The 13438-nt window shown below is 39.8% G+C and overlaps 1 protein-coding gene across 2 annotated transcripts in view; it reads right to left on the minus strand.

The window, feature by feature from the left end:
- Positions 1–435: 435 nt before the first annotated feature.
- Positions 436–13438, minus strand: part of LOC141109020 (N-acylethanolamine-hydrolyzing acid amidase-like) — a 37953-nt gene continuing 24950 nt past the window's right edge. The window contains exons 8-11 of one of the 2 annotated variants that reach the window (XM_073600980.1): positions 8411–8477; positions 5528–5556; positions 5067–5144; positions 436–3830 (exon numbers count right to left, since the gene is read on the minus strand). In XM_073600980.1, coding sequence (XP_073457081.1) covers positions 5069–5144; positions 5528–5556; positions 8411–8477 — 172 coding nt within the window. In that variant the 3' untranslated portion in view covers positions 436–3830; positions 5067–5068. Of the gene's footprint in view, positions 3835–5066; positions 5145–5527; positions 5557–8410; positions 8478–13438 lie in introns of both variants that reach the window. The other variant, XM_073600978.1, reaches the window with a different exon arrangement.

A 13438-nucleotide genomic window follows, 5' to 3' on the forward strand; every position in this document is an offset into this window, starting at 1 on the left:
AAGGGACTAGCAGGAACATCAGGGAGTTCACATAAAGAAAGCAATACAAAGAGAACAGGATTCTTTCTCATTCAAGTACATGGCACAGCAGGCCCATAACAGGAATATGAAGTGTTGGGGTAACAAGCGCTTCAAGGCCAGCCAGCAGCAAAGATCATCAGCATTATAATGAGGTAAAAGAGGAAGGATGGAGTGGGAGCAGGCTGTTTATTGGGAGAGCTTGTTAAAATTTGGATATCAGAGCTCCTGGGATCAGGATTCCTAGGAGTATCAACAGTAAATATAAAGTAATATTCCTTCATCACAACACTGTATATACGTTAAATATCTCAACACCTCAAGAGCTTAAGTATGACACTACAGTTAAAAGTAATGCATATTTAGGAACCTTTTTACTTTGAAATAATTTCAACAATGATTCACAGTCATAGCAAATACTGTCAAGTAGGTCATTTACATTTTATTTAATTGTTATTAATAACAATTTGAATTACACTGTAAAGCACAAATATAAATTTAACAAACATTAAGTAAAAAAAAAAAAATTTACAGTCAATGTTACATCATTAAGATAGAGAGGACAAAAAGTTTTTAGTTTGAACTACTTCAAGTGGTGTTAGAAAAACTGGAATTCTGCAGAGGAATGATGCAGGTGCAAGAAGTGGAATTTCAACTTGGGCAAAGAAGCAACTAGTGTACCTCCTGTTTTTATATACAGAGCAGATACTGACAGCCTGATAAAGCCATTGATGTAATAACAAGCTGGCCAAGAGCAGTTGTGGTTAGGACAGCACCTGTATTACTTCAGCCATCATTCACGGTGCAGGAGAATATGTTTTTCTATGATATCAGTAATGCAAGCACAATCTTGCAACATCTACTTTTAAAGTCATTTTGGTTAATATACTAAAGGCAAATAGATTGTTCACTTTGCAAGGGAAGGGTCTCCAAAGCTTAGTGAATGTGTTGACATTTCTTTTTGCAAAGAATGCATAGTCATATGCAAGAAAAATAAAAAAACTGCATTTTTACTTTACACACGATTGGACAATGGAAGTTAGCAGAACTCCACCTCAATCACTAAGGTCTGGGGGAACTTCCTATGCAAAGTGAAACTTCCTTGCAAAGTGAACAGTCTATTTGCCTTTAGTAAATCAAACTGATTCTGTTTGAACCCTAAATGATCAAATAACCAACAAATCCTCCCTCAACTGTTTGAATAAACCTTAGTAGCAGATAACAGATTTCTCATCAGCTGCTAGGGGGGCATTTTTTAATGGTCTTTCCTTTAAATAATAGCTTGTAGAGACTACAAGCTTATTTATTGTACTGCATTGCCTTTTGTTTTCTAAATTTCATGTTAAATTAAAAACTGTAATATAAAATTAACTACCAATACACTAAGAACAGTAGAGAATGATTTTTACAATATTTTATACATTTATATAAAAGATCGGCTATACTCCAGTGTGCTAAATCCTGAATTTTACCCCAAGCGCAGTGTTGCCAATCGTCACTATTTTTACTGGCAGCCAGTAAAAAACAGGCAATATTCTTCTGCCAGTAAATGACAGTAAAAAGAAAAGGTTGTGAGTAAAAAATATGGCTGTGACGCTCGGCCCGGAGCCAGCCGAGACCACTGCTACAGTGTGTTCGGGCAGCTCTGGTGGAGGCGGTGCCTGAGCATGTCCAGTGATGTCATAGTGCAAGGGAGCCAAGTAGAGCGGCCAGAGCTTTGTGTGTGGGTCTGTGGGATGGGAGCATTGCAGGCCGGGAGCAGGATCACCAGTGATGTTTGGACTGGAGGGACTACCTGGCTTGGAGAGAGACTGTCACTGTGACTCAGGAGGGGACGTGTCGTGTCAGTAATCTGTACTGCTGCACACTGCTGTCAGTATCACCGTGAGAGTCAATTTCATGTGTGTGCCGCCCATTCTAATTTCAATTTCTTGCCCTCCTGAGTCCTGTCCCTGAGCTACTTACTTACTATAGCGAAAATAAAATAAGAAATATGTTTTTTGCCTTATTATCTACCTTAACCTCCCTGGCGGTATTCCCGAGTCTGGCTCGGGGTGAAATTTCAGTACCAAAAGTGGTAACCCCGAGCCAGACTCGGGATCGCATCGCAGGATCCATGTAGAGGTTACTTACCTTGTCCCCTGGATCCTGCAATGTCTCCCCGCTGTGATCTGCGAGCCGCCGTGTCTCGCTAGATTCACAGTGCCATTTCCGTTCCATGCAAGCGTTGCGACGCACGAGGACGGAGTTCGGCGCCAAATTCAAAAAGTAAAAAACACAGTATAGATACAGTATACTGTAATCTTACAGATTACAGTACTGTATCAAATAAATACACATCCTCTTAGTCCCTAGTGGTTTGTCCAGTGTCCTGCATGCAGTTTTATATTATAAATACTGTTCTTTCTGCCAGGAAACTGGAGATTGTCCATAGCAACCAAAAAATTTCCGTTTACGTCAAAAGTGCTTTTAGACCAGCTAGAAAACAGTGATAATAAATTAGAATCACTCGCAGAATTGAGCGATAGTGATTCGTGGGGAAATTCGTCATTAAACACTAAAAGTAATGACAGTGACAATTCTGCAACTGAGCAAATTTCAGTGTTTTTGATTTGATTACATTATTGAATATTTTTATTATTATTATATTATTATTTGTTATAATTATTTATAGTTATTTATTATATTATAATTTTTAATTTCGTTTTTCAAACATTATCATACCCGGGATGTCTACTAGACTCTTGTTTGGACAGATTTAAGTGCGTTATTCCTAAGAATTACAGGCCTACAATATAAAATGCCACGTTTCCGTGCAAAATAATTGTACTGCTTTCAGCATCAAAAATCTGAAATAATCATACCGTCAGGGAGGTTATATCACATTGCTAATTCCATATTATACTTGTTTGTAGCCTAAATAGTGAAATTTGTACTTAAAACTGTAATTTTGTAACTTTTGGAAATGCCAGTAAAAACGTATGCTGTTGCAGTAAATTTTGGATGTCGTGTCAGTAAATTTCAATTTGTTAGGTTGGCAATACTGCCCAAGCGTCGATTTTATAACTTACTCGTATTCACTCAAAAGAAAAAAATCAGTCTTGCAGGAGGTGCAGGGTCCTGAGTTTGGATTTATATTTTTTACTTTGGGCAACAGGCATTTTTCTTTCTTTCAGTTTGTATACATAAGCCTCACTGCTACACTATGAGACTAAGCTAGCCATTGACAGAGAACGTATTTCATCTTCCCAAAGATGGAGGCTGTTGAGGCAATTTTACACCATGTGCACTCCTATATCACTGTGGGTTCACAGTAAGGGTGTAAGGGCCCTATCTCAGATCTGGTATTCTCTGTCCACTTTGGAGTGGGAGTGCAAATAGAGTAAGATAGTTTGTTGTCTACTCATCCCCACTTTGATCCACATGTATTTTCCTTGAAATCTTATTTTGTTATGTGAAAAAATGTGAAAATGTGATGTTAAATATAAAAAATAACCAACTTCAAAAACATCTGAAAAGACATTGCAACACGTAAACACAAAGAACAGATTAAAAGAACATCACAATGGCACTTGGAAATTGGTAGTACATGACTCTATAGGCACTTATGAGTGGTTCATTTGTGGCACATCATAGTAAAATGCATAGATGCAGGGTTTCACAGCAAGTATTTTAAATGTCTGATTCTGTAGAAAAACAAAAATCACATTGGCACTTATTTAACAACATGGTGCCAAGAGCAATGGTGTAAAGAAGGAAGAGAGGCACAGTAGGGCATGCCAAACGAAATCCACTCCTTGTCCACAGAACTGCTATCTTAGAAAAAAGAGATAAAAGGGAAACATTAATGGCTTTAGCTGATTTAAATTTTTATTTTTCGGTTACAAATTCATCTTTCTATATGTTTTTTTAATTATTTGATTAAATATTCCCATAGCTAAAAAATCATTTAATATAGTGGATCCAAAAGCGGAGCATGCTGGGCTTTCTAATAAGAAAACCTAACACTGACTGTCCACTTGCTGGCTGCTTCCGTTTAACCAATGTCGTTTAACTATAGGTCCATAGCAGCTAGTGGGGATAGGTCTCCCCTCTGACTATCCTCAAGATAGGTTATTTAGGTCATTCACAGCATAGTCAGCTGATGATCAGCTGCAGAACCCTCAAGTGCATCACCAGATTGCTGGAAGGTGCAAATATGAAATTTTAATGTCCAATCTTAGAGTCATATAGCCCGCTACAAGATTTTATTCGGCCCTCAGCTAGGATGAGTGGCATATTCTTAAAGTTATTGTAAAGTCTTGTTTTTTATTAAAAATAACAAACAGGTCATACATACCTGCCCTGTTGCAGTGGTTTTGCACAGAGCAGCCAGGATCCTCCTTTTCTTGGGTCCCTCTTCACCGTTCCTGGCCCATCCCTCCTGTTGAGTGCCCCCACAGCAAGCAGCTTGCTATGGGGGCATCCAAGCCACAGCTCCCTGTGTCCATTCAGACAGGAAGCCGTGTCTCGGCCCGCCCCTTTCTCTCCTCATTGGCTGACCGACTTTGATTGACAGCAGCGGGAGCCAATGGCGCCACGCTGCTGTCTTAGCAAATGACAAGGGGAGTCCTGGGCAGCTGAGACACTCCTGAAACATCGCTGAATCTAGATGGGGCTCAGGTAGGTATTAGTGGGGCTGAGGGGGACTGCTGACCACAGAAGGCATTTTATCTTAATGTATATAATGCATTAAGATAAAAAAAACTCTCTGCCTTTACAACCACTTTAATGTGAACTGATTGAGACTGCCTATGGTCTCCATTTCTGATGTAATGGGGAATATGATTGGGACCCTATTATAAAGGGGGGGGTCTCTGATAGGGAACTTGATGTAAGGGCAGGAACTCTGATGTAAGGGGAACTCTGATGAGGTCCGTGATGTAAGGGGGGACTCTGTAGGAGATTTTTTTCGACCTGAAAATATTTGTAAAAAATATGGGCCTTTGTATTAAAACACCAACACCTTGACTAGTATCAGAAATAAGAATGACAAATGAGTGTCCTACCTTTATATTAGGTTTCTAATTTGAGTTGAGTATTCCTCAGGAAAAGCAGCACTCATTGTTGTTGTATAGATGGTCATACTAAAATGAGCAGACAAATAAAGGCCATTAAATAATTATTACATAAATAAGTCCTGTAGTTTTTGTACATGTTCATTGAGGAGGATGAGTATGCAGGAATACTGAGGATTCATCATCTCCCATCACTAACTAAACAAGAAACAGACCCTTGTCCCCACAGAAAATATTTGTATTATTATAAATATTTCTTTTTTTCTGACTAAATACTGATAAATAGATATTTTTACTCATACTATATTATACAAATATATTTCATATATATTACTACATAATAGCTAAAATATATGAAAAACATGGTACATTTGTTTTAAATCATCTTTTGGTCAAATAAATTGCTCTCATGATAATACTAATAATAATTTTAATAATAGGATAGGACTTACTCGTTTAGCACTGGCTCTACAGACAGCACCTGTAAGTTAGAAATGCAAAGAATAAATATTACACTTCATGCTAAAAATGTTAATGACTGGCAATTTAAAATAGAGAATATAGTTGTCTTATTCTATTATACTGATATAAAAGTTTTATACCTTAAAAGTTTTGAATAGAATGGAGATAGATTAGAACACCTGTCAGTTTTTATTGCCGTCTCTGCCCCTGCCCCTGTTGCCCCTGTTTGTTTACCATTAGCACTGAAAATGAAAGAAAATACCAAATTGGATTTTCCCCAGAACAGTAATAGAGGGGAAATCTTCCAATTGGGACACTAGTTCTGGTGACCCTTGTGACTACCAGAAATTGCCTCACTTTGGAGGGATTTACCCTTGCTTCCTTTTTTGGCTGTGGGACAGGAAGTGAAGGGAAATCACCAATATGGGACACAGATGGCAAAAAAAAAAAATAGCCCTCTCTTACTCTATCCAAAATGAAAAAAAATGCCTTTAGTTCTATTTTATATATTACATGTTTAGGAAAGATATTTGGAACATCTGCACGTGGGGTTTCCCACAGGCATGCGTGAAGACGGTGCAGTTTTGGAGGTCCCAGATCTCTGTTTGTCTATGCATGCATGGGGAAACTCTGCACATTCACAGATATGCCAGAGGTCTCTGCCAGTTCGCGAAGGCCAGGCAGAGCCTTTAGCACATCTGTACATGTGCTACACTTTTAAAGATGGCCAGTCAGGGGGGCGGGGCCAGCATTATGGGGACTGAATTTACTTTTTAACTATATGCAATGTAGAGGAGAGTTATTATTTATTAATATTTATTACAGTTATATATATAGTGCTGACAATTTTATGCAGCACCTAACGTATTATACTTTTAGATCAGTCCCTACATGGCTTACATGCATACATAGACATACCCATACCAATTTAGATGTGAGCCAATTAACCGACTTCCATATCTTTGGTGAGAAAACCAGAGTACCCGGAGGAAACCCATGCAAGAACATGGAGAACATGAAAACTCTATGCAGGTAGTGTCCTGTTTGCAGTTTTACGTTTTTATCTTCTTGCACGGTTTTCCTGAAATCCTCGATGTACTCAGTTTCCTGTTTCATACCCCCCATTATCTTACAATACAACATTTAGCCTCAGCAAACAATAGAGAGCCGTCCCATTGTAAAAAGGAGGTTTTAGTGCGCTGGAGGTCTGAGTTGGAGAAAATTAGAAAATTGGAGGAAAGAAGTCAAGATTTGGAGAGGATGGCTCTCCAGCCATATGCAAGAAGCTCTGGTTGTAGTTACGATACATTCACATGGCTGTAAGAAGGAATAAAGCAAAAACCATTTACAGGTAATTTAATTTACAGATTTGATGGCAGCTGAATTGCTTTCAATGAGGACATTCACAAAGGTGCATAGACACACGCAGCATCCAGATTCCTAACAAAAAATCTAAAAATCTGTGTCTGAGGACAAGTATACCATATATAAATGCATTCTGGTATTAAATAAAAAAAAACATGAAAAAAAAATAGGGAAATTTTACGCATTTAAAAAAAATGATCTAAAAGCAAGTATCATTTATGCAGGAACTTTTGTTTCAGAAACATTAGTAAAAGTTTTATGGTCATGTGAATGTAGACTTAAAGATAGAGACAGGTACAGTTATATACAATACAGCTAATGTTACATTTGACAGGTTCACTTCTGACAGTTATAAGATAGTTACTATATTTACATAAACATAACCCCAATACAGTGCGTACAGCCACATCTAATCAATTTCTATAATAAAACAGGAACATGGTAAAGACTGAATGCTGTTTTCTCATCCCCTGCACTGTCATCTGCTAGATCAGGGGTCTCCAAACTTTCCAAACAAGGAGCCATTTTTTTGTCCTTCAGACTTTATGGGGCAGGACTGTGATTAAAGGGAGTGGAACATTTCCTGGCATCAGTGGGAGTAAACATCACATGTGGTATTATGTGGAGGAACAGTGCCTCATCGTTAGTGTTATTGGGAGGAATAGTGCCCCGTTGTTGGTGTCAATGGGAGAAAATGGTGCCCCATTGTTGGTGTTAATGGGAGAAATGGTGCCCCATTGCCACTGTCGGTTGGCAGAATAGTATCTCATATCAGTGGGAGGAATAGTGCCCCAGGGACTGAATAAAGGCAAACAAAGGGCCCCAGTTTGGAGACCACTATGCTACATAAACATCAATCAACATTTAAGAAATCCAAACCTGCAGCTTCATTCACATTATAATGCATGTCAATTGTCACACATATACATGTTTATTTTTTTGTGTTGTAGTACATGCATAGGACAGCCATGGTGGATCACTCGGAGAGCTGTGCAGGAGTGGCTGACAGACATTCAGGAGGTGATACTACCACCTTCTGAATGTCTGTTTTTAATGAGTTTTTGCATGGAAGTAGTCGCCACAACTGTGAGCCCAGTGTTTGGCTCACAGGTGCGATGTGGCCCCATTCACCTAAGTGGGTTGTGCTCCCTGGGGGTACAGCCTGCTAAGAGTGACAGGAATAAAATATGTGCTTTGCTGTGAAGCAAAGCATCATGGCCATGGCATGCGTCCAACTCAATCCAGTTGCCTTTGCAGCTTAAGGGGCGGTTGGAGGGTGGTATCAACTTTTATTATAAAAGCAAGCATAAACTAAGTCTTACTGTTACATTACGTATTATCTTTAGCAGGCTACAGTGCAAGTAGAGGCTAGACAATTACAAATGACAACATACAAATCTCTTTGTGTTCAAATGTAAAACCATGAAATCAGAAGAAGTGTATGCCATATGAATTGTTCGGTATTCAATTTTCTTTAGCACCAGTTAAAAGAATAAGATGGATCCAACCTTATATAACGAGACTGCATTGATGTTTGCTTGTCCAGTTGCATTCAGGGCTTTTATAGCTGGAGTTCTAAAAAAAAAAAAAAGAAGCAAATTAACTAAATATGTAAATACGAAAAAAAAATGAAATCAGAAGCTGACCTGGAGATATAAGAATATAAGAACCGCCTTTTTCTTTTTTACCTTAAAGTGGTTGTACACTTACATATACCAGAGAAGTGACTAGCCTTAGGTGGTACACAGAGATTAAATAAATCCTCCTACATATGTTTATCTATAGCCCTCTTTTCTTTACATCAGTTCAAAGTACACAGACCAAAGAATTTTTCTCAGCAGTAGAAAGCAGGGGGCAGGGATCTGACGTCACACCCACTGCACAGCTAGGGCACACAGCCCTGTAATCTGAGAGCTGAGTGGAGGGAAGGGACACACTGGCTCATAGAGAAACATACAGAGCTGAGGCTGTCAGTCATCTGCTGTGTGCTGGCGGGGGTGAGGCTGTCACCTGGGATTATGTTGCGTCATTAGCCTACCTAGTAGGAGTGACTGATGCAGACGGAAAAGACAGCAGAAAGAAAAGACACCTCCTGTTTTGGATAGAGGCAAGTGCACAGTGTAGAAGGATATGCTTTGTTCATTTTTCAGTTCAGAGTTTACAAGTACTTTATTTTTTTCTGCAGGGTTACTTTTACAAGGTCTGGTTTATGTTCTCCTGCTATATTATACACAAGGCTTTGATGAATTCAACTCTCAGCCTTCACCATTTTCACTAGCCCTCCAGGCCTGCTGTTTCCCTTCTGCTAAAAAACTAAAACTTTAAGAAAATTTGCATTTGGTTATACTTTAAAGTGATTATAAAATCTTGTTTGAAAAAATAAAAACAAACATGTTATACTTACCTACTCTGTTGTAGTAGTTTTGCACAGAGCACCCTGGATCCTTCTCTTCTCGGGTCCCTCTTTGCTGCTCCGGGCCCCTCCCTTCCTGTCGAGTGCCCCCACAGCAAGGAGCTTGCTATGGGGGTACCCGAGCCCAGTCACAGCTGTGTGTGTCCATTCAGACACGGATCCCCGACCCAGCCCACCCCCTCTCTCTTCTGATTGGCTAACTGACTTTGATTGACAGCCAGTGGTGCCGCTGCTGTGTCTCAGCCAATCAGGAGGAGAGTCCTGGATGGCTAAGACACTCATGGACATTGCTGGAGAGAGATGGGGCTCTGGTAAGTAATAAGCTGTAATTAGTAAGGGTGCTGGGGAAGCTGCTACACACAGAAGACATTTTATCTTAATGCATAGAATGCATTAAGATAAAAAAAATTCTGCCTTTACAACTCCTTAAAACCACCAATGTCACTAAGAATGCAGCCTAGCTATTCAAACATCTCTGGGGAAGAAAACCCTTTTATTCACTAGCAGGAACACTAAAAACGAAGCCTATCATTTTACTAGTGGCATCGCCTGATCAACCCTATCCATTCAGCAGAGAGCAGAATATCTGAGAGAGACCAAAGTTACAGAATATGCTGGCTCTTTTCCTTGTTACATGGATCAAAATTTGGCCAGTTCAACAGAGACCGGACAAATTCCAATACATGTGTGGTAACTCCTGCTTGACTGAAGTCAATCCAACTATCCACTTCTGTCGAACTGGCTTGTTGCAAAAATGTTTAGTGTATTCTGACAGTGGAGAGTCCCTGCTGTCAAAATACAATGTCTCATTGGGCAGGATTCCTCTATCCACCTTGATTTTATGGATGGCGGAATTTGTTATTTTTCTACCTATCTATGGCCAGTTTTAGTGTTCCTTGAGATACTGAAGACTATATTATGAACCCTAGATCTTTACTGAAAATAGGTAATGGCCAATCAGTAGCTGAAGGTCATGGAACAATAGAGGGCAAAGACAGAAGAAGAGTCTTTTTTATAATGCGGAGAGTGTGCAGTTACAGATTACCTGTTACTAAACTCTGGGCACGTGCCTCTGATGCCCAGGCCTAATGTTTATACTAGGCAAAAGTGATCCTCAACAACATTTTTTTAATTGAAACAGCATAACACCCTATTGGATGATATGCAATGCTATGCTTCCATATGGAAAAATTGTCTATGTAAACCAGGAGTGTTTCTCACACTATGAAAAACACATTGGAGGAGATTTACTAAAACTGTTGCACATATAATCTGGTACAGCTGTGCATAGTAACCAATCAGCTTCTTGATATTATTGTCAAAGCTTAGTTAAACAAGCTGAAGTTAGAAGCTGATTGGTTACTATGCACAGCTACACCAGATTTTGTGTGCTACAGTTTTATTAAATCTCCTCCATTGCATTATACAACAACTATTTTTGCACAGATAAAATTCTGACTGACCCTATATAAACTACAGAGAACACTGGTATTGGTCCAACCTAATAGAAATTGTTATTTTAAACTAATACATGCTCAATCTAAAATGAGCTTGCCATCTTTTTTTAAACTATATAACTTGAGCTCAATCATTGCTGCAGAAAAAAGACCGGGGTTGATTTTCTAAAACCGGATTGTGCAAAATCTGACTCAGCTGTGCATGGTAGCCAATCAGCTTCTAACTTTAGCTTGTTCAATTAACAGTTTCCGACCGTAGGACCTCATATAACATCCTGGACTTGATGTGGAGATCTTTGTTTTAAGACAGCGATTCCCTCTCTTGTAAAAGCCATCCTATTGGCTGATTAGCTGCTGGATTGCTTTTACAGGCAGTGGGAGGAGATGTCGTCTGCCTCCCGCCGCCCCTCAGGGCTTTCCCGTGCGAACGGGGAGCCAGAGATCACATCTGATCCAGTGACAGAGGGTTTCCATAGAGTTGGCCAGGGTCTGGATGGTCCCTGGCCAGCTCTATGATCCTGGGAGGCGTCATTGTTGTGATATAAAAGGCATTATTTTATTATTATTAATATAATTATTGAGATTATTGTTGTTGATAACTTCCTTTGACCCTTTTGATTTGCAAAATGCAACTTGTCTGCCAACCCAAACTCCCCCACTTGGATCGGTTCTAATTAGAACTGTTCCACAAATCAAACAACAAACATATAATATCAACTAGACAGGTTGCATTGTGATTTGAGGCATTGAATGCTTCACAATGGCTCATATAAAATATGGAATATAAAACTGGTTACATCTCTCTTAACCAGCCTCTCAAAATGAAACCGTTATTAGATAATATAACTTTAGACCATGACTGAAAAAGGATTTGGTAAATGTCAGTGGCCACTATAGCTGCCAGGCCTTATTTCATAGCTTTTAGCTTCTTCAGTATATCACACCAAAGATCTTGAGTATTGCATAAAGACAAGCCAACATCACAGTTCAGCCTTCGTTTTGACTTTGTTACATGAGTCATTTCTCACCACTGAAAGTAATGCTTGGTATCATGCTCTGGGAGCTCCAAAACACATAAATCCAGAATTTCTCCATTTCCAGGCTCAGGGGTTTCATTTTTAAAGATGAATTGTTCAGTTTTAGCATTAACATCCAAAATGAAACTTCTGCCAGCCACAAGTTGCTTTTGTAATTTGCTGTAGGTCGACCCCACATTGCCTTCAATAGAGCAGTTACTAGGATCATTCAGTCTATAATTCCACTGAACGAGAACATAAGATGGTTTAGATAGTATCAGCTTAGCATTTATGTCTATCAAAGTATCTGTCCAGACAAAACAGCAGTAGAAATTCTTGCCAGTATCTTCACCATGAAAGGTGGAAGGTTCGTTACATCTATATATGTCATCAGTGGCAGCCCGTCCATAGGGGGCGCAGGGGAGCAGCCAATCAGGACGCAGCTCCTGAGACCTGATTGGCCCGGGAGTCTTAGGACTCCCAATCGTGTCTCAGGACACACTGGCCAATCGTGTCTCAGGACACACTCGCCAATCGTGTCTCCGGACACACTCGCCAATCGTGTCTCCGGACACACTCGCCAATCGTGTCTCCGGACACACTCGCCAATCGTGTCTCCGGACACACTCGCCAATCGTGTCTCCGGACACACTGACCAATTGTGTCTCAGGACACACTGACCAATTGTGTCTCAGGACACACTTCCTGTTCAGCCCAGAGGATAATGGAGAGGAGAATGGCCCGGCTTTTTATTCCCCCTGTCTCCTATGATAAGGTTAGACTCCACCGCCTTCTCATCTGCATAATGCCCGGGGGGCGGGTCTTGTTGTGCTTGTGTCGATTGCTGTCTTTCCGTCCGCCTCCGGCAGGGGGGTGCTTGCGCCACCGATCGCCGTCTTCCTACTCGCCGTTTGTCTCCCGTGCGGGGAGGGGTGTTGCTTGCAGAGTTTGCCCCCCCCAAAAAATATCTAGCACCAGCCACCACTATATGTCATAGTCTTCAGCATATTGTAAACAACTGATTCCACAAAGTTCAAATTATGACTGGAGTGATACATTTTACTCACCCCTGTTATAAATTTAGGGAAAAAACACCCAATGTACGGAACCCAATCTAAGTATCAGTGTGCAAATACTTAGACACCCAGTTATTTATGCTATGCAAAGCCATTGTGCAGCATTTCCTTAAATGTCAAATGTATTGATATTAACAGATCAATATGTATTATGTAATATGTACAGATGTTATGATAACTATTTTAGGTTGAAATGCTTCTCTCTGGTTTTAAGATAAAGAAATAAAACATAATGAAAGTAAAATATTAAAGCAAAATAGAATAGGGGAAAAAAGTAGGGAGGTGAAAAAAAATCTCATTGTAAAGTCCATTGCTTGATAAATACTGAGAGAGTCCTTTATTTTTAGTCTTTGTAATTCCTGGTATAGTGATATACTGTCTATTCAGAGCAGCTTCTTCCCCTGAAAAACTTCCCCTGAAATACTAGTGTCTGAAACTGGGGGGGTTCCTGATTGGTGACGAAACACTTTTGATCTAATGTGTGACAAATCATGCCTCCTGGCCTCACACAGCTGCAGGTATAAGTTCCAATTGAATTTGTTCAGAGATCTCCTGTATTGTTTAAGGCAAAAAG

The sequence above is a fragment of the Aquarana catesbeiana genome, linkage group LG01 (genome assembly GCF_042186555.1).
Source record: "Aquarana catesbeiana isolate 2022-GZ linkage group LG01, ASM4218655v1, whole genome shotgun sequence".
Lineage (NCBI taxonomy): Eukaryota > Metazoa > Chordata > Amphibia > Anura > Ranidae > Aquarana > Aquarana catesbeiana.